The sequence below is a fragment of the Rutidosis leptorrhynchoides genome, chromosome 3, assembly GCF_046630445.1.
Source record: "Rutidosis leptorrhynchoides isolate AG116_Rl617_1_P2 chromosome 3, CSIRO_AGI_Rlap_v1, whole genome shotgun sequence".
Lineage (NCBI taxonomy): Eukaryota > Viridiplantae > Streptophyta > Magnoliopsida > Asterales > Asteraceae > Rutidosis > Rutidosis leptorrhynchoides.
Genome location: NC_092335.1, coordinates 589,465,420 through 589,486,289, shown reverse-complemented (window position 1 = coordinate 589,486,289; position 20,870 = coordinate 589,465,420). Strand labels below are relative to the sequence as shown.

The 20,870-nt window shown below is 36.1% G+C and overlaps 1 protein-coding gene across 1 annotated transcript; it reads right to left on the bottom strand.

Moving 5' to 3' along the window:
• Positions 1-13,315: 13,315 nt before the first annotated feature.
• On the bottom strand, positions 13,316-17,664 carry LOC139902166 (uncharacterized). Its single transcript, XM_071884818.1, has 4 exons — positions 17,424-17,664; positions 16,723-17,295; positions 14,389-16,008; positions 13,316-13,995 (listed from the first exon to the last, which is right to left on the bottom strand). Exons 1-4 carry the CDS (start codon positions 17,662-17,664, stop codon positions 13,316-13,318), a joined length of 3,114 nt encoding a protein of 1,037 aa, XP_071740919.1.
• Between the last annotated feature and the right edge of the window lie 3,206 nt (positions 17,665-20,870).

Genomic DNA, 20,870 nt, shown 5'->3' with positions numbered 1-20,870 from the left:
TTGCCCGTGCGTTGCACGGGACATGTTTGGTGGGGGACATGACTGTTGAGGTTAAAGATACATCCAAACACCGCACAATAGGTACAAATGCCCGGTCGAATGTGTGGCTGGTGTGTTATGTTTCACGCGGTAAACAATATTAGTTTGAGATAGTAATGTACAAAATAAAAAATGTCTATTCCAACAATTTCAATATATGTCGTGCAGGGGACTCATGTTTCAAGAGACTAACATATACATGGAATATGCAATAGATGATGTAGAGCAAAACAGGTGGCCAGATTAGTATCTAACGGAAACGCGAGGCCTGCGTAGACTAATTGTCGTTTGAGAAGAGGCTGATTCAGTGATGGTCCTTTTGATGGCTTACATATTTGCTGCAGGGACAGATTGTGGTGTTTTTAAGTGGATCCGCTGGACGAACATGGACTGTAAACCTGCACCAGTTGAAGATGAATTTAATTTTCTCCAGGATTATGTGAAAATGTGATAGTCTGAGCATGATTAATCAATATATTTAACATGGCAGAACAGAATACACAATTACATTGAAATATTCACCTTGTATGGATGTAAAGTAAATACATTAGCAAGTAACTTCACTTTCCATTGTTTGTATGAAATAATTAATATCGATTGATATTTTAATATTAGATGGTAATAACAGTATAAAAAGTCAACCAATTACAATATTCTTAAAATTCCTTTAGGTCGAAACAGAGTCTGAATTTCAGATCTTCCAGTAACAACACTAACAATTTAGCGACGCATTAATTTTTCTCCAAAAGGCAAACACTCAATATTTTCTCATCTAACACACTGCTTTAGGCAGGTTGGTTTTCGTCGTATTTATAATTGGGACGTAAGGGTGTTGTAAGGGTATACAATTCTATATAAAGGGGTGCTTAATTGGATATTAACAGGTTAGTAGTAAAAGCAATGTATGGGTAGAATAGAATATAGAAGAGGGAATAAGAAGCAAACCTGTAGACGCGGAGGTGGTTTATTTTAAAACGCAAGGACTGAGACGTAATTCAATCTCTATGTTCAGCAAACCATTGACCTGATGATCCCATATATGTAAACCACTTTTTTGTTGTATCTATATATAAATGAACATCAGTAAACCTGACTATCAACATAACTAAATGAATCTATTCATAGCAAAGATGCATGTAGATATGGACAACATATATATGTAGAATTTGCAATATATACGTACATCCAACCCCAGGTAGTTGAACAGCTCGAAAGCAAAGAATATTAGTATCAGTAGTAATATATAATTGAGTGACCTGATTTATAGTAGAAGGTGATATAAAGTAACTACCACGGAAATGGGGTTTAAGTTTTTGACAAAAATACTTAATAGAAGTAGTTAACATAAAGGGGAAGAGGCAGTCGCGCGATACCTCTAAATATTTTGGTTAAGGTTGTGGAAGGTCTCCTTGTAAACGACGTTTCTTGTGTAGTTATGAAGCCGTCCCTGACTATCACCAACGATGACTATTTTTAGACCTTTAGGGTTAGTGACTCTTGAGAGCGCGATGTATAGTTGTCCGTGGCTGAAAACTGGTTTTGGCAAGTAGAGGCCCACGTAGTCTAGCGATTGCCCCTGGCTCTTGTTAATTGTCATGGCGTAGCAGGGCCTAACTGGAAATTGAACCCGCTGCATAACAAAAGGCCATTTTGTTTGGGCGGAAGTTAACACAATTCTCGGTATGATGACCATGTTACCTACATGTGAACCGGTAATGATCCGAGCTTGAATAACGAATTTTTGGAAGTCTGTGATGATGAGGCGGGTCCCGTTACACATGCCTGCACTCGAGTATAAATTTCGCAGGAGCATTATTGGTTGACCTATCTTGAGTTTGAGCTTGTGAGGAGGTACTCCGGGAAAATTTAGTTTATTTAAATATTCGACCGGGTACGATTGGTGTTGATCGATTGAATCGGTTGAACCCTTGCATATTTCATCTGAGCTTTTGTATGTCATAGTTTGTCCCTGCAGTTTCTTAAACATATGTTTGTTAATCTGGTCTGTGTAGTGACCCGAACTTTTCCATGTTTATATATATTAATTGAGATTGATATTTACATGATTAAATGTTTCCAATATGTTAAGCAATCAAACTTGTTAAGACTTGATTAATTGAAATATGTTTCATATAGACAATTGACCACCCAAGTTGATCGGTGATTCACGAACGTTAAAACTTGTAAAAACTATATGATGACATATATATGGATATATATATATATAGTTAACATGATACTATGATAAGAAAACATATCATAAAGTATATTAACAATGAACTACATATGTAAAAACAAGACTACTAACTTAATGATTTTTAAACGAGACATATATGTAACGATTATCGTTATAAAGACATTTAATGTATATATATCATATTAAGAGATATTCATACATGATAATATCATGATAATATAATAATTTAAAATCTCATTTGATATTATAAACATTGGGTTAACAACATTTAACAAGATCGTTAACCTAAAGGTTTCAAAACAACACTTACATGTAACGACTAACGATGACTTAACGACTACTAACTTAATGATTTTTAAACGAGACATATATGTAACGATTATCGTTATAAAGACATTTAATGTATATATATCATATTAAGAGATATTCATACATGATAATATCATGATAATATAATAATTTAAAATCTCATTTGATATTATAAATATTGGGTTAACAACATTTAACAAGATCGTTAACCTAAAGGTTTCAAAACAACACTTACATGTAACGACTAACGATGACTTAACGACTCAGTTAAAATGTATATACATGTAGTGTTTTAATATGTATTTATACACTTTTGAAAGACTTCAATACACTTATCAAAATACTTCTACTTAACAAAAATGCTTACAATTACATCCTCGTTCAGTTTCATCAACAATTCTACTCGTATGCACCCGTATTCGTACTCGTACAATACACAGCTTTTAGATGTATGTACTATTGGTATATACACTCCAATGATCAGCTCTTAGCAGCCCATGTGAGTCACCTAACGCATGTGGGAACCATCATTTGGCAACTAGCATGAAATATCTCATAAAATTACAAAAATATGAGTAATCATTCATGACTTATTTACATGAAAACAAAATTACATATCCTTTATATCTAATCCATACACCAACGACCAAAAACACCTACAAACACTTTCATTCTTCAATTTTCTTCATCTAATTGATCTCTCTCAAGTTCTATCTTCAAGTTCTAAGTGTTCTTCATAAATTCCAAAAGTTCTATTTTCATAAAATCAAGAATACTTTCAAGTTTGCTAGCTCACTTCCAATCTTGTAAGGTGATCATCCAACCTCAAGAAATCTTTGTTTCTTACAGTTGGTTATCATTCTAATACAAGAACTTCGAGCCATCCAAGGATCCATTGAAGCTAGATCCATTTTTCTCTTTTCCAGTAGGTTTATCCAAGGAACTTAAGGTTCGTGAATCAACCAGTGGCCAAGTCTTACTTCCCGACGAAGTAAAAATCTGTGAAAGTGAGTTATAGTCCCACTTTTAAAATCTAATATTTTTGGGATGAGAATACATGCAGGTTTTATAAATGATTTACAAAATAGACACAAGTACGTGAAACTACATTCTATGGTTGAATTATCAAAATCGAATATGCCCCTTTTTATTAAGTCTGGTAATCTAAGAATTAGGGAACAGACACCCTAATTGACGCGAATCCTAAAGATAGATCTATTGGGCTTAACAAACCCCATCCAAAGTACCGGATGCTTTAGTACTTCGAAATTTATATCATATCCGAAGGGTGTCCCGGAATGATGGGGATATTCTTATATATGCATCTTGTTAATGTCGGTTACCAGGTGTTCACCATATGAATGATTTTTATCTCTATGTATGGGATGTGTATTGAAATATGAAATCTTGTGGTCTATTATTATGATTTGATATATATAGGTTAAACCTATAACTCACCAACATTTTTGTTGACGTTTTAAGCATGTTTATTCTCAGGTGATTATTAAGAGCTTCCGCTGTCGCATACTTAAATAAGGACAAGATTTGGAGTCCATGCTTGTATGATATTGTGTAAAAACTGCATTCAAGAAACTTATTTTGTTGTAACATATTTGTATTGTAAACCATTATGTAATGGTCGTGTGTAAACAGGATATTTTAGATTATCATTATTTGATAATCTACGTAAAGCTTTTTAAACCTTTATTGATGAAATAAAGGTTATGGTTTGTTTAAAAATGAATGCAGTCTTTGAAAAACGTCTCATATAGAGGTCAAAACCTCGCAACGAAATCAATTAATATGGAACGTTTTTAATCAATAAGAACAGGACATTTCAGTTGGTATCCGAGCGTTGGTCTTTGGGAACCAGAATTTTGCATTAGTGTGTCTTATCGAGTTTGTTAGAATGCATTAGTGAGTCTGGACTTCGACCGTGTTTACTTGAAAAATGATTGCTTAACAAATTTTGTTGGAAACTATATATTTTTAACATGTGAATATTATGTGATATATTAATCTCTTAACGCGTTTGATATTATGTGATAGATGTCTACCTCTAGAACAAGTCCCATTGACTCACCTAATAATAATGAAGAGTCAAATGTAAATTGGAATGATTCGTGGACTGATTCACAAGTTCCCGATGAGGAACCGGAAGAAGAGTCGGAACCGGAAGAAGAATCGGAACCGGAAGAAGAATCGGAACCGGATGAAGAAATAGAACCGGTGGGGGAAATAATAAAACGGTTAAGTAAAAGAAAATCCTCAACCAACCGACCAAGGTTAATTATGGTCAATGGTGTTTCCGCCAAGGAAGCAAAATATTGGGAGGATTACCAATTCTCCGATGAATCGGATTCCGACGAGAATTCCGATGATGTTATAGAAATTACCCCAACTGAATTTAAAAAGGCAAAAGAAAATAATAAGGGAAAGGGCATAAAAATAGAGAAATCTAATTCCAACCCCGATGAACTTTATATGTATCGTCAACGCCCGAAGTCCTTAAGTTGTAACAATGACCCGGGAACCTCTAAACCACCAGGTTTTTCTAAACCAATGTGGACAACGACGGCTCGTATTAGGGGAACATCATATATCCCTAGAAACTTGGCAAAACGAACCAAAACCGAAGAAGAAGAAACGAGCGAGTCGGAATAAGATAGTTGTATTCGTGTGGTGTAATATATGTAATATAGTGTTCTTATGCTTTATGATATATGTAAAAATTGCTTGTATTAATAAGTATTTTTTTATGAAACTAACTCTTGTCTATTTTACAGTTTAAAAACACAAAATGGATAGACAACCCAATATTTTAAGAGACCTACCCGGAGACATGATTGATGAAATCTTGTCTAGAGTCGGCCAGAATTCTTCGGCACAACTATTTAAGGCGAGATCAGTTTGTAAGACATTCGAAGAACGTTCCAAGAATGTCTTGGTTTATAAGAGACTTTCGTTTGAAAGATGGGGGATATCACATTGGGAAACCCATAAGTTACGATGTGTTTACTTTGACGCATATATTGCGGGGAACCCAAATGCTATTTTACGCAACGGGTTAAGAAATTATTTTGACTCAATATATCCGAATATTGGACTTCGTGATTTATAAAAAGCGGCTAACATGCAACATAAAGAAGCATGTTATGCTTACGGATTAGTAATGTTCGCTTCTCACCAAAGTGAGAACAAGAACATCGGGCTACAACTATTAAACAAAACGTTTCCACAAGTGACGGAGTCGGTAATTGGGGTAAGAAATGAGGTTTTTAGATTATTACGGGACTGTTGGACATTACGTAACCCTCGTCCCTTTGATGACGTTACAACACGCTGTCTTATCAACGACCATAACGGTTATGTTGCACAAGACCAAGGATGGGAAGTAGTCCTAGTAAAACCAGAATGCATGACTTGTTTCTGGACGTATGAATTACGTGTCTTTATTGCCTTTGCCGAACGACTTGTGTACTAGCTAGAATTGTCTTCACAACTATCTTGTATCAAAGTTATTGTGTGCTATATTTCATGCTTTATGTAAAATAAGCGGTATTGTAAGTTTGTAAAATATTGTATAAAAGTTTGAACGCGAAATATTATTACAATCAGTTTTTCATATAGAATTGTAGTAGTTGAATTGTATATTAGCTACTAAGTATGAACTTAACGGGTAGGTACTACCCGAATTTAAACTTATAAAACGCTAATATGAAGAAAAAGCTTTTATAAATGAGTTCATATTATGCTACGAAATACTATTAACTACTCTTAATATTCTGTATGATTAACTTGTTCCATTTAACTATTTTGAAGGAAATGGCACCGACTACTCGACACACCGTGAATATGAATGAAGAGGAATTCCGTACTTTTCTAGCTTCAAACATAGCCGCAGTACAGGCTGCGCTACATACCAACAATAACCTTGGATCTAGCAGTACAGGAAATCGTGTAGGATGCACCTACAAAGAATTCACTGCCTGCAAACCTTTGGAATTTGATGGAACCGAAGGACCGATCGGATTGAAACGGTGGACCGAGAAGGTTGAATCAGTGTTTGCCATAAGTAAGTGTACTGAAGAGGACAAAGTGAAGTACGCTACGCATACCTTCACAGGTTCTGCGTTAACATGGTGGAATACCTATCTAGAGCAAGTGGGACAAGACGATGCGTACGCACTACCGTGGTCAGCATTCAAGCACTTGATGAACGAGAAGTACCGTCCCAGAACCGAGGTCAATAAGCTCAAGACAGAACTTAGAGGGTTACGAACCCAAGGATTTGATATTACCACGTACGAAAGACGATTCACAGAATTGTGCCTATTGTGTCCGGGAGCATTCGAAGATGAGGAAGAGAAGATCGACGCGTTTGTGAAAGGATTACCGGAAAGAATCCAAGAAGATATAAGTTCACACGAGCCCGCCTCCATACAACAGGCATGTAGAATGGCTCACAAACTCGTGAACCAAATTGAAGAAAGAATTAAAGAACAGACTGCTGAAGAGGCCAATGTGAAGCAAGTCAAAAGAAAGTGGGAGGAAAACGGTGATAAGAATCACCAATACAACAACAACAGCAATTACAACAATAATCGCAACAATTATCCCAACAATCGCAACATCAATCGCAACTACAACAAATGGCCCAACAACAACAACAACAACAACAGCAACTACAACAATCATCCCAACAACAATAATAACCGCAACAACAACAACAATCAGAAGCAGCTATGCCAAAGGTGTGAAAAGAATCACTCGGGGTTCTGCACCAAATTTTGCAACAAGTGTAAAAGAAATGGTCATAGCGCGGCGAAGTGTGAGGTCTACGGACCAGGGGTTAATAGAACGAAAGGAACAAATGGTGTCGGAACGAGTAATGGCGGAGCAAGTAGTGTCGGAGCAAGTTATGCCAATGTAGTTTGTTATAAATGTGGAAAACCAGGCCACATTATTAGAAATTGCCCGAACCAGGAGAACACGAATGGACAAGGCCGTGGAAGAGTTTTCAATATTAATGCGGTAGAGGCACAGGAAGACCCGGAGCTTGTTACGGGTACGTTTCTTATTGACAATAAATCTGCTTACATTTTATTTGATTCGGGTGCGGATAGAAGCTATATGAGTAGAGATTTTTGTGCTAAATTAAGTTGTCCATTGACGCCTTTGGATAGTAAATTTTTACTCGAATTAGCAAATGGTAAATTAATTTCAGCAGATAATATATGTCGAAATCGAGAAATTAAACTGGTTAGCGAAACATTTAAGATTGATTTGATACCAGTAGAGTTAGGGAGTTTTGATGTGATAATCGGTATGGACTGGTTGAAAGAAGTGAAAGCGGAGATCGTTTGTTACAAAAATGCAATTCGCATTATACGAGAAAAAGGAAAACCCTTAATGGTGTACGGAGAAAAGGGCAACACGAAGCTACATCTTATTAGTAATTTGAAGGCACAAAAACTAATAAGAAAAGGTTGCTATGCTGTTCTAGCACACGTCGAGAAAGTACAAACTGAAGAAAAGAGCATCAATGATGTTCCCATTGCAAAAGAATTTCCCGATGTATTTCCGAAAGAATTACCGGGATTACCCCCACATCGATCCGTTGAATTTCAAATAGATCTTGTACCAGGAGCTGCACCAATAGCTCGTGCTCCTTACAAACTCGCACCCAGCGAGATGAAGGAACTGCAAAGCCAATTACAAGAACTTTTAGAGCGTGGTTTCATTCGACCAAGCACATCACCGTGGGGAGCTCCTGTTTTGTTTGTCAAGAAGAAAGATGGTACATTCAGGTTGTGTATCGACTACCGAGAGTTGAACAAACTTACCATCAAGAACCGCTACCCACTACCGAGAATCGACGACTTATTTGATCAACTACAAGGCTCGTCTGTTTATTCAAAGATTGACTTACGTTCCGGGTATCATCAAATGCGGGTGAAAGAAGATGATATTCCAAAGACTGCTTTCAGAACACGTTACGGTCATTACGAGTTTATGGTCATGCCGTTTGGTTTAACTAATGCACCAGCTGTGTTCATGGACCTTATGAACCGAGTGTGTGGACCATACCTTGACAAGTTTGTCATTGTTTTCATTGATGACATACTTATTTACTCAAAGAATGACCAAGAACACGGTGAACATTTGAGAAAGGTGTTAGAAGTATTGAGGAAGGAAGAATTGTACGCTAAGTTTTCAAAGTGTGCATTTTGGTTGGAAGAAGTTCAATTCCTCGGTCACATAGTGAACAAAGAAGGTATTAAGGTGGATCCGGCAAAGATAGAAACTGTTGAAAAGTGGGAAACCCCGAAAACTCCGAAACACATACGCCAGTTTTTAGGACTAGCTGGTTACTACAGAAGGTTCATCCAAGACTTTTCCAGAATAGCAAAACCCTTGACTGCATTAACGCATAAAGGGAAGAAATTTGAATGGAATGATGAACAAGAGAAAGCGTTTCAGTTATTGAAGAAAAAGCTAACTACGGCACCTATATTGTCATTGCCTGAAGGGAATGATGATTTTGTGATTTATTGTGATGCATCAAAGCAAGGTCTCGGTTGTGTATTAATGCAACGAACGAAGGTGATTGCTTATGCGTCTAGACAATTGAAGATTCACGAACAAAATTATACGACGCATGATTTGGAATTAGGCGCGGTTGTTTTTGCATTAAAGACTTGGAGGCACTACTTATATGGGGTCAAAAGTATTATATATACCGACCACAAAAGTCTTCAACACATATTTAATCAGAAACAACTGAATATGAGGCAGCGTAGGTGGATTGAATTATTGAATGATTACGACTTTGAGATTCGTTACCACCCGGGGAAGGCAAATGTGGTAGCCGATGCCTTGAGCAGGAAGGACAGAGAACCCATTCGAGTAAAATCTATGAATATAATGATTCATAATAACATTACTACTCAAATAAAGGAGGCGCAACAAGGAGTTTTAAAAGAGGGAAATTTAAAGGATGAAATACCCAAAGGATCGGAGAAGCATCTTAATATTCGGGAAGACGGAACCCGGTATAGGGCTGAAAGGATTTGGGTACCAAAATTTGGAGATATGAGAGAAATGGTACTTAGAGAAGCTCATAAAACCAGATACTCAATACATCCTGGAACGGGGAAGATGTACAAGGATCTCAAGAAACATTTTTGGTGGCCGGGTATGAAAGCCGATGTTGCTAAATACGTAGGAGAATGTTTGACGTGTTCTAAGGTCAAAGCTGAGCACCAGAAACCATCAGGTCTACTTCAACAACCCGAAATCCCGGAATGGAAATGGGAAAACATTACCATGGATTTCATCACTAAATTGCCAAGGACTGCAAGTGGTTTTGATACTATTTGGGTAATAGTTGATCGTCTCACCAAATCAGCACACTTCCTGCCAATAAGAGAAGATGACAAGATGGAGAAGTTAGCACGACTGTATTTGAAGGAAGTCGTCTCCAGACATGGAATACCAATCTCTATTATCTCTGATAGGGATGGCAGATTTATTTCAAGATTCTGGCAGACATTACAGCAAGCATTAGGAACTCGTCTAGACATGAGTACTGCCTATCATCCACAAACTGATGGGCAGAGCGAAAGGACGATACAAACGCTTGAAGACATGCTACGAGCATGTGTTATTGATTTCGGAAACAGTTGGGATCGACATCTACCGTTAGCAGAATTTTCCTACAACAACAGCTACCATTCAAGCATTGAGATGGCACCGTTTGAAGCACTTTATGGTAGAAAGTGCAGGTCTCCGATTTGTTGGAGTGAATTGGGGGATAGACAGATTACGGGTCCGGAGATTATACAAGAAACTACCGAGAAGATCATCCAAATTCAACAACGGTTGAAAACCGCCCAAAGTCGACAAAAGAGCTACGCTGACATTAAAAGAAAAGATATAGAATTTGAAATTGGAGAGATGGTCATGCTTAAAGTTGCACCTTGGAAAGGCGTTGTTCGATTTGGTAAACGAGGGAAATTAAATCCAAGGTATATTGGACCATTCAAGATTATTGATCGTGTCGGACCAGTAGCTTACCGACTAGAGTTACCTCAACAACTCGCGGCTGTACATAACACTTTCCACGTCTCGAATTTAAAGAAATGTTTTGCTAAAGAAGATCTCACTATTCCGTTAGATGAAATCCAAATCAACGAAAAACTTCAATTCATCGAAGAACCCGTCGAAATAATGGATCGTGAGGTTAAAAGACTTAAGCAAAACAAGATACCAATTGTTAAGGTTCGATGGAATGCTCGTAGAGGACCCGAGTTCACCTGGGAGCGTGAAGATCAGATGAAGAAGAAATACCCGCATCTATTTCCAGAAGATTCGTCAACACCTTCAACAGCTTAAAATTTCGGGACGAAATTTATTTAACGGGTAGGTACTGTAGTGACCCGAACTTTTCCATGTTTATATATATTAATTGAGATTGATATTTACATGATTAAATGTTTCCAATATGTTAAGCAATCAAACTTGTTAAGACTTGATTAATTGAAATATGTTTCATATAGACAATTGACCACCCAAGTTGATCGGTGATTCACGAACGTTAAAACTTGTAAAAACTATATGATGACATATATATGGATATATATATATATAGTTAACATGATACTATGATAAGAAAACATATCATAAAGTATATTAACAATGAACTACATATGTAAAAACAAGACTACTAACTTAATGATTTTTAAACGAGACATATATGTAACGATTATCGTTATAAAGACATTTAATGTATATATATCATATTAAGAGATATTCATACATGATAATATCATGATAATATAATAATTTAAAATCTCATTTGATATTATAAACATTGGGTTAACAACATTTAACAAGATCGTTAACCTAAAGGTTTCAAAACAACACTTACATGTAACGACTAACGATGACTTAACGACTACTAACTTAATGATTTTTAAACGAGACATATATGTAACGATTATCGTTATAAAGACATTTAATGTATATATATATCATATTAAGAGATATTCATACATGATAATATCATGATAATATAATAATTTAAAATCTCATTTGATATTATAAACATTGGGTTAACAACATTTAACAAGATCGTTAACCTAAAGGTTTCAAAACAACACTTACATGTAACGACTAACGATGACTTAACGACTCAGTTAAAATGTATATACATGTAGTGTTTTAATATGTATTTATACACTTTTGAAAGACTTCAATACACTTATCAAAATACTTCTACTTAACAAAAATGCTTACAATTACATCCTCGTTCAGTTTCATCAACAATTCTACTCGTATGCACCCGTATTCGTACTCGTACAATACACAGCTTTTAGATGTATGTACTATTGGTATATACACTCCAATGATCAGCTCTTAGCAGCCCATGTGAGTCACCTAACACATGTGGGAACCATCATTTGGCAACTAGCATGAAATATCTCATAAAATTACAAAAATATGAGTAATCATTCATGACTTATTTACATGAAAACAAAATTACATATCCTTTATATCTAATCCATACACCAACGACCAAAAACACCTACAAACACTTTCATTCTTCAATTTTCTTCATCTAATTGATCTCTCTCAAGTTCTATCTTCAAGTTCTAAGTGTTCTTCATAAATTCCAAAAGTTCTATTTTCATAAAATCAAGAATACTTTCAAGTTTGCTAGCTCACTTCCAATCTTGTAAGGTGATCATCCAACCTCAAGAAATCTTTGTTTCTTACAGTAGGTTATCATTCTAATACAAGAACTTCGAGCCATCCAAGGATCCATTGAAGCTAGATCCATTTTTCTCTTTTCCAGTAGGTTTATCCAAGGAACTTAAGGTTCGTGAATCAACCAGTGGCCAAGTCTTACTTCCCGACGAAGTAAAAATCTGTGAAAGTGAGTTATAGTCCCACTTTTAAAATCTAATATTTTTGGGATGAGAATACATGCAGGTTTTATAAATGATTTACAAAATAGACACAAGTACGTGAAACTACATTCTATGGTTGAATTATCGAAATCGAATATGCCCCTTTTTATTAAGTCTGGTAATCTAAGAATTAGGGAACAGACACCCTAATTGACGCGAATCCTAAAGATAGATCTATTGGGCTTAACAAACCCCATCCAAAGTACCGGATGCTTTAGTACTTCGAAATTTATATCATATCCGAAGGGTGTCCCGGAATGATGGGGATATTCTTATATATGCATCTTGTTAATGTCGGTTACCAGGTGTTCACCATATGAATGATTTTTATCTCTATGTATGGGATGTGTATTGAAATATGAAATCTTGTGGTCTATTATTATGATTTGATATATATAGGTTAAACCTATAACTCACCAACATTTTTGTTGACGTTTTAAGCATGTTTATTCTCAGGTGATTATTAAGAGCTTCCGCTGTCGCATACTTAAATAAGGACAAGATTTGGAGTCCATGCTTGTATGATATTGTGTAAAAACTGCATTCAAGAAACTTATTTTGTTGTAACATATTTGTATTGTAAACCATTATGTAATGGTCGTGTGTAAACAGGATATTTTAGATTATCATTATTTGATAATCTACGTAAAGCTTTTTAAACCTTTATTGATGAAATAAAGGTTATGGTTTGTTTAAAAATGAATGCAGTCTTTGAAAAACGTCTCATATAGAGGTCAAAACCTCGCAACGAAATCAATTAATATGGAACGTTTTTAATCAATAAGAACGGGACATTTCAGTCTGCGTCATCGTTCCGGGGTGTTAAAATTGCTCTCTCACTCAAGTAGTCTTCATTTTCGTGGTTTTCAAGAAAATCGGGGAAAATGGTATCTACAATCGCATCAATTGGAGGTTTATCTGATTTAACCATGAATTCGTCGGGGATCTCGATCCATGTTGGTTCCTCTTCGCCATCTTTACAAACAGCCGGTACCTTACCGTCTCCAATATCTAGAACCCATTTATTGAATTGCTGTTTTTGAGGGTCGACTTGACCATCTGTTGTATATTCGTTGACCTGCATAATGCGGGATAGCGTGTGTAGCTGGTAGCTTTGCCATAACTCAGATCGGTTAATGCATGCTTGTACAATTTCCTGTCTCTTTCCTTTTGGTATGACGGGCAATATTTGTCGGAAGTCACCACCAAGTAAAACTGGGACTCCGCCAAATAGTTTGCTTCGGTTCGCCTTATTTTTAGCACCTAAAATATCTTTTAGCGTTTTGTCTAAAGCCTCGAATGCAAACCTCTGAGTCATGGGAGCTTCATCCCATATGATTAACCTGACTTCTTGAATTAGTTCTGCAAGGTGTGTTTGCTGTTTGATCCCGCATGTGCTATTTTCCATAAGTTCAAGAGGGATCACAAATCTACTGTGGGCGGTCCGGCCTCCCGGTAAAAGTAGCGAAGCGATACCTGTGTAAACAGAATGTTAATGTTTTTGATTGTGTTTAAAAATGCAGGTAGCGTATACACCGTTAATGATGTTTAATGGTTTATTGTGTTAAATATTTTTATAATATATAAGTAATAGGGTTTTTTAGATGTCCCTGTATAATGAATTCTAAGGTGTGGAGAGGGCTGATGGAGTAATATAATAAAAATTAACATTAGACGGTAAACGATATTTTTGGTAGGTAGTTCTTTGACTTACGCCAAAAAATGTGAGCTAAAAGTAAGACAGCAATGTAACATCATAATGTTAGTCATATAAGGAGGTTTATATAATAAATTGGTAGAAATGAAGAGAAGTGATAAATCGTATTTGTAATTTATAATATAACGTTTTTGAATTTTAAAGATAATTACCTGAAGATGCAACGGCAAGTGCTATTAGTTTCTTGGACCTTAATTTTGTAAGAATGGTCTTGTAGACAAAAGTTTTCCCGGTACCTCCGGGACCATAGAGGAAAAAAAGGCCACCTGTTTGTTGAGTTACCGCTGAGAGGACTTGGTTATATAGCGCGAGCTGTTCCGGGTTCAGGCATACGTACAGGTTCTGATGTTCAGTCCTTAATTCAGCGAGATTGTAGTTTAACTCTTCGCGAATTAGACGGTTGTCTAGTTGTGTCAGGAGGGCTGGGTCAGGTTGGGGTAGATCCGGGAAATCACTTAATGATTTACCATGTTTGTTCAAGATGTCTTGAATTTCCAACAAACAATAGTTTTTAAGTTGTGACTCACTGAGGATCAAATCAGGGAAGTTGTAGAGTTTGTGTTTTTTGTAGAGGATGTCTTCGGCCAAAGCCTCCCAATTTAGTTCCCACAGGGTCAGGGGTTTAGTTACATTGCAAAAAAGTAAAATCGTGACAAACAAATCCCGGAGTTGTGTACCAGATGCCCATAATCTTGCCTCAGTTATAGCTGTTGTCCACTCTCTATCGTCATTGATCAACCCATACGCGAAACACGCATCTTTAAATGTGGGATGCAAAGTTCCATCGACGGTACGTATTTCTTCATACGTTTGGGGGCCCTTTACTTTGTTTAACAACAACCTGAGATAATAACGCTCGCCCGATGCTGGGTGTGAGTAGACGATGCGTCCAATGCAGCTTCCCTGTTTTCGACGCGTCCACGTTTTCGCGTCCTGATTCCAAACATAATTTTTAGGGATTTTTGCATAAGTAAGGTGTCGTGCAGAGGGGTCTCGTTTGTTAAGCTCAAACCAATCAGTGAACATGGTTTCTTTGATACTCTCCCTATGCAACAGTGCAGGTAGGTTTTCTGAATCACGCAATGTGATTGTATGGTGATTCGGTAGATGGTACGACAACTTTATGACCGATGGCTTGGAGAAGTGAATGTCGTATGAAAACATTCTCCAGACTGCCTCACACGGGGATAGATACCGGCAGTCCAAATAATTCTTGATTTCATCAACTTCAGTAACCAGTTCTCGTGCGGATCCGTTGGACGGGCCGAGGTTTTCTTGAATTACTATAGTTGCTCGATCGGGACCTTTGTTTAAGTATTTAAATAAGTACTTAATGGACCGAGATCGGTTACACCATTCTACGTTGATATGAGCACTGTATTTGAGAAGGAGATATCTATTATAAGGTACAACAAAGCCGTTGTCAAGTGTGCCCTTTCCTTTACTAACTTTTATTCCAGTATTTCGTCGTCGATAGTATGCGTATCCATCCTCATCTATGGTTGTTTGTGCGTTGAAGGGCTTTGGGAAATGTTTAGAGCACTTTTTATCGATAATGCAAGGTGCATCCAAGATATTCCCACCGCATGGACCATGTAACATGTATTCTGTAACAGCTTTATAGGCATCCGGATCGTTTGTTTTGGATAGGATTTCAGCGGAGATGATATCATCGATGTCTTCCGGGGTCTTACATTTAAAGTTTGCTGTTAGCCAAATTAGCATATGTACATGAGGTAATCCGCGCTTTTGAAATTCAATTATATAGATGCCTGCAAAATAATGTGACAGATGGTTAATTACATCCTGCGAAATGCAATCGTTCTCTTGTAACGGGTTTCAAATGCGTGCCCACTGATGTGTCAGATGGATGTAGACAATGGTGGTGGGTACGTAGCCAAAACAATAACAAAGTACATGGTGAGCACCACAACTAAACTACATGAATCAGGAGATTATAATGGGTATAAAAGTGTGTTAAAGTGACTTTATTGGCCTGGAAGCTATAGTTTCCAAAAATTTACTACCATTTTAATAAACAAAATAACACAGGTACATGTTTCAACTAAGAATCTGTACCCTCAAATCTATTTGCACATCTTCTGTAAAGGGTGACTTTAGGATACTGAGCTTTTTTTTTTTTTTTTCCAACAACAATATTCGCTTGTTTGAGATGTTTTTATAAATTCGATATAAAGTTGCATATCTGAACACAGTGGCAGAAAGTTACTTATTGATAATGGAAAAGATGTCTCACATACAGATGTGTAAAGGAGGTGTCTTAATGCGTTAAAAAGTTGTACCAAAACAGCCCAAAAAAACAAAAAACAAAAAGGATTTCATGCTCAGTAAAATATCAAACCATAACAGCCCACCAAGCCATTCAGGCAAGTGTTGGAGTCATTACAAAGTGATGGTTTAAGTTATGGTGGGTATGGGACTTTTAAAGGATAAATAATTAAGAAAAGGAGGATAGAATGATATACCTGCTTCGCATGTGCCAAATATGTGAGCTTTCATGATATCAGCCATCATGGCATCGAGCTTTTGTTTGAACACTCTTGCTACAATTTCGGGTCTATCCGGTGCCCGTTGACCGTCAATATAAGAAAGCATCGCTTCAATTTCGGGCCATTTGGGGTTGGACGTGAAGGTGATGAACAAATCAGGGTTATCAAATTCTAGACACAACGACATTGCATCCTGGTAGCTCTGAACCATATAGCGTGGGCTACCTGTATGCGTGGCCGAGAGAATTATCCGCTTTCCAATTGCGCTCGCCCGGGTGTCGCCCCGGGTAACAGCGTCGCAGACGTTATTGTATAGGTCGGTGCAGAGCTCATTTTGATGATTCCTAAGCCACTTCAGTCGCTGTTCTTCGACCGCTGTGTAAGCGTCCACTAAATATTGTTGGAATAGCCTTCCACCTCTAAGGATAGTTGTCCCCTCATTTTCGCGTTGTTGAATTCGATAACAATAGAATTCTCGCATTGTCACATAACCCCGGTGAGTTTTCCGTCTGCCACTATTAGTATGGTATGCTATTTGTTCGTGGTACCCTGTTTCTCCGTAGGGAAATAGTAAAGGATACTGCAATGCCATGTAGAGTTGGTGAAGTTCTGATATGCGTTGGGGGGGTGAATTTTTTTTTTTTGGACAATAATATCCCGAGCAGTTGTGCACTGACCAAAGTCTCTTGTTATCAACGCTGCAACCTCGGCCACGTTAGGGGCGTTATACTGACGCGTATTTGTAGCCTTAGCAATCAAGCGGAGTTCAAAGTTCGCGGTCGCATTGTTAGTAGCCCAATCTCGGGCCATGCGAAAGGCCTGTGCAACTGCGCTGAATTCATTTAACATTAGAATCAGATTGTTGGTGATGTTTTCATCTAAGGGCTGACTTGATTCGGTGCCCACAAAAGCAGACATACGGTTTCGTGCTTCATTCTGTGTGTCGTAAAAGTAGAGCTGTGCATACCGTGGAGGTCCCCCTTCCTCCGGTAAAAGTGACCCAATCCTGTGGTATGTTTGGCCACTAATTCGAAATGTGTAAGGACCGCGGCTGTAGTGACCCGAACTTTTCCATGTTTATATATATTAATTGAGATTGATATTTACATGATTAAATGTTTCCAACATGTTAAGCAATCAAACTTGTTAAGACTTGATTAATTGAAATATGTTTCATATAGACAATTGACCACCCAAGTTGACCGGTGATTCACGAACGTTAAAACTTGTAAAAACTATATGATGACATATATATGGATATATATATAGTTAACATGATACTATGATAAGTAAACATATCATTAAGTATATTTACAATGAACTACATATGTAAAAACAAGACTACTAACTTAATGATTTTTAAACGAGACATATATGTAACGATTATCATTGTAAAGACATTTAATGTATATATATCATATTAAGAGATATTCATACATGATAATATCATGATAATATAATAATTTAAAATCTCATTTGATATTATAAACATTGGGTTAACAACATTTAACAAGATCGTTAACCTAAAGGTTTCAAAACAACACTTACATATAACGACTAACGATGACTTAACGACTCAGTTAAAATGTATATACATGTAGTGTTTTAATATGTATTTATACACTTTTGAAAGACTTCAATACACTTATCAAAATACTTCTACTTAACAAAAATGCTTACAATTACATCCTCGTTCAGTTTCATCAACAATTCTACTCGTATGCACCCGTATTCGTACTCGTACAATACACAGCTTTTAGATGTATGTACTATTGGTATATACACTCCAATGATCAGCTCTTAGCAGCCCATGTGAGTCACCTAACACATGTGGGAACCATCATTTGGCAACTAGCAAGAAATATCTCATAAAATTACAAAAATATGAGTAATCATTCATGACTTATTTACATGAAAACAAAATTACATATCCTTTATATCTAATCCATACACCAACGACCAAAAACACCTACAAACACTTTCATTCTTCAATTTTCTTCATCTAATTGATCTCTCTCAAGTTCTATCTTCAAGTTCTAAGTGTTCTTCATATATTCTACAAGTTCTAGTTACATAAAATCAAGAATACTTTCAAGTTTGCTAGCTCACTTCCAATCTTGTAAGGTGATCATCCAACCTCAAGAAATCTTTGTTTCTTACAGTAGGTTATCATTCTAATACAAGGTAATAATCATATTCAAACTTTGGTTCAATTTCTATAACTATAACTGAAGGTATTTCATATGCCCGAGAGACATATTAAATTAACGTGGCTAATGTGTTTTGATCCAAGTCGGGTCATACCCAATAACAAACTTACTGACACCTTATTTGTATTTGATTTTAACGATTGGTTCATTGATCAAATACGCGACACTTGAACTATAAGAAAAATAGTTTTCTTAAATACTACTTGATGTGTATTTATATAAATTATGGAATAATTTATATAATATGGATTTAATTATTTATAGGTTAAATAATTAGTTAATTTATATTACATTTTATATAAATTGGTTTTATATATATAATGTTTATATAAATTAAAGAATGTAAGTATCATGAAATAGTTTTATAAAAAAATTAATCTTTTATAAAACTTATTTTAATGACTTATATGGAAGTTGCATGGGAGTCTTCACAAGCATGCCATTTGGACTTGCTTTTACTTGGTTACTTGAATTCTAAATACATATAACCAAGGGAATGTTTAGGAGACTACAACCACATGCAAAAACACTCCATTACACATCAAAACTTGCAAACTTTCTGCTCATTCTCTTGCTGCTGCTGCCGTGAGTTTGAAGAGGGAAAAAGAGTTCCAAAATTTGATTTTGCAAGTCACATTCAAGTGTAATTAAATCCTAACCAAAGCTAGGGTGTTGGTGCACAAGTTTGGGGTATAACTACTTGAGGTTTCATACTTTTGGAGCTCCATTAATCATCATCATCTTCATCATTCATTACCTAGCTTGGAATAGGTATAACCTCCTTACTATCTTGTAGTTTGAAAGCATATATCACAACTTGATCCTAATTGGGTTTTAACTTTAAAAGGTTAAAGGAATACAAGTTTTAAATGGTAATACTTACATGCTTCCGCTTTAATTTGTTTCTTAAAATGTTCTAAGTATTATGAAACTTGTTAAAACCCAACAATGGTATCTAGAGCCGAAGTTGTTGAAATATGCTTCGAGATGATTTATTAAACCCACTATAATTTTGCATTCTATGAACATGCATGAAGTAGAATGTAAAATTTTCGGTTTTGGGTGGTTGTCATTTTGGCCAAAATCACTTGTGATTCTGCATTCTGTACTGCCAATCACTTGTGATTCTGTACTGCAAATCACTTGTGATTCTGTACTGCAAATCACTTGTGATTCTGTGTTGCCGATCACTTGTGATTCTGTATTGCCAATCACTTGTGATTCTGTGTTGCAGATCACTTGTGATTCTGTGTTTCCAATCACTTGTGATTCTGTATAGCCTATCACTTATGTTGATGATGTTCACAATCTAAGCCTTGACCTTGTGTTTGGTTGCATGCATGGTTGATTGATATTTATTCAATTGGTTTGTAATAATATTTATTCATTTGGCATGTAATAATTCATTTGGTTATGTAATTTATTTTATATTTGGTATGTAAAATAGATTAGGTTGTAATTTCATTTTTTAGACAAAATGTATTAGGATATATTTTGTAAAATGATGAAGAATGATGAAGACTTGAAGAACACATGAAGAAGCATTTGGATGCAAGGTTAAGTGGGAGATTTGAAATCTCCTACTTTGTGTTATAACCCCTTATCCGGTGGCATTTGTTTTCGGCTAAACAAATGTCTACCAAAATGGCTTGATTGTGAACATTTTTGTTTTGCATGCATGGTTGTTTATTGTATGATTGTGGATTGTATGGTTGTATGCTACAAGTTAATCACACAAGTTAACAACAAGCAAAATGGCAATTTAATTGGTTAAATTATACATTAATTAACGACATGCAAAACGTCAATTTAAATGGTTAAATTAAAAATGGCTAAAAGGACATTAATAAACGGTTATTAAGATCATGATTAGGATCATATATATAAAATGGTTTATAGACATAAAATTGGCTT

Coding starts and splice junctions, on each gene's coding strand:
- LOC139902166 (XM_071884818.1), bottom strand. CDS start 17,664: ATGTCTGCTTTTGTGGGCACCGAATCAAGTCAGCCCTTAGATGAAAAC. Junction 16,009..16,722: donor ATTTGGCACATGCGAAGCAG/GTATATCATTCT, acceptor ATTATTTTGCAG/GCATCTATATAATTGAATTT. Junction 13,996..14,388: donor ACTTGCCGTTGCATCTTCAG/GTAATTATCTTT, acceptor CTGTTTACACAG/GTATCGCTTCGCTACTTTTA.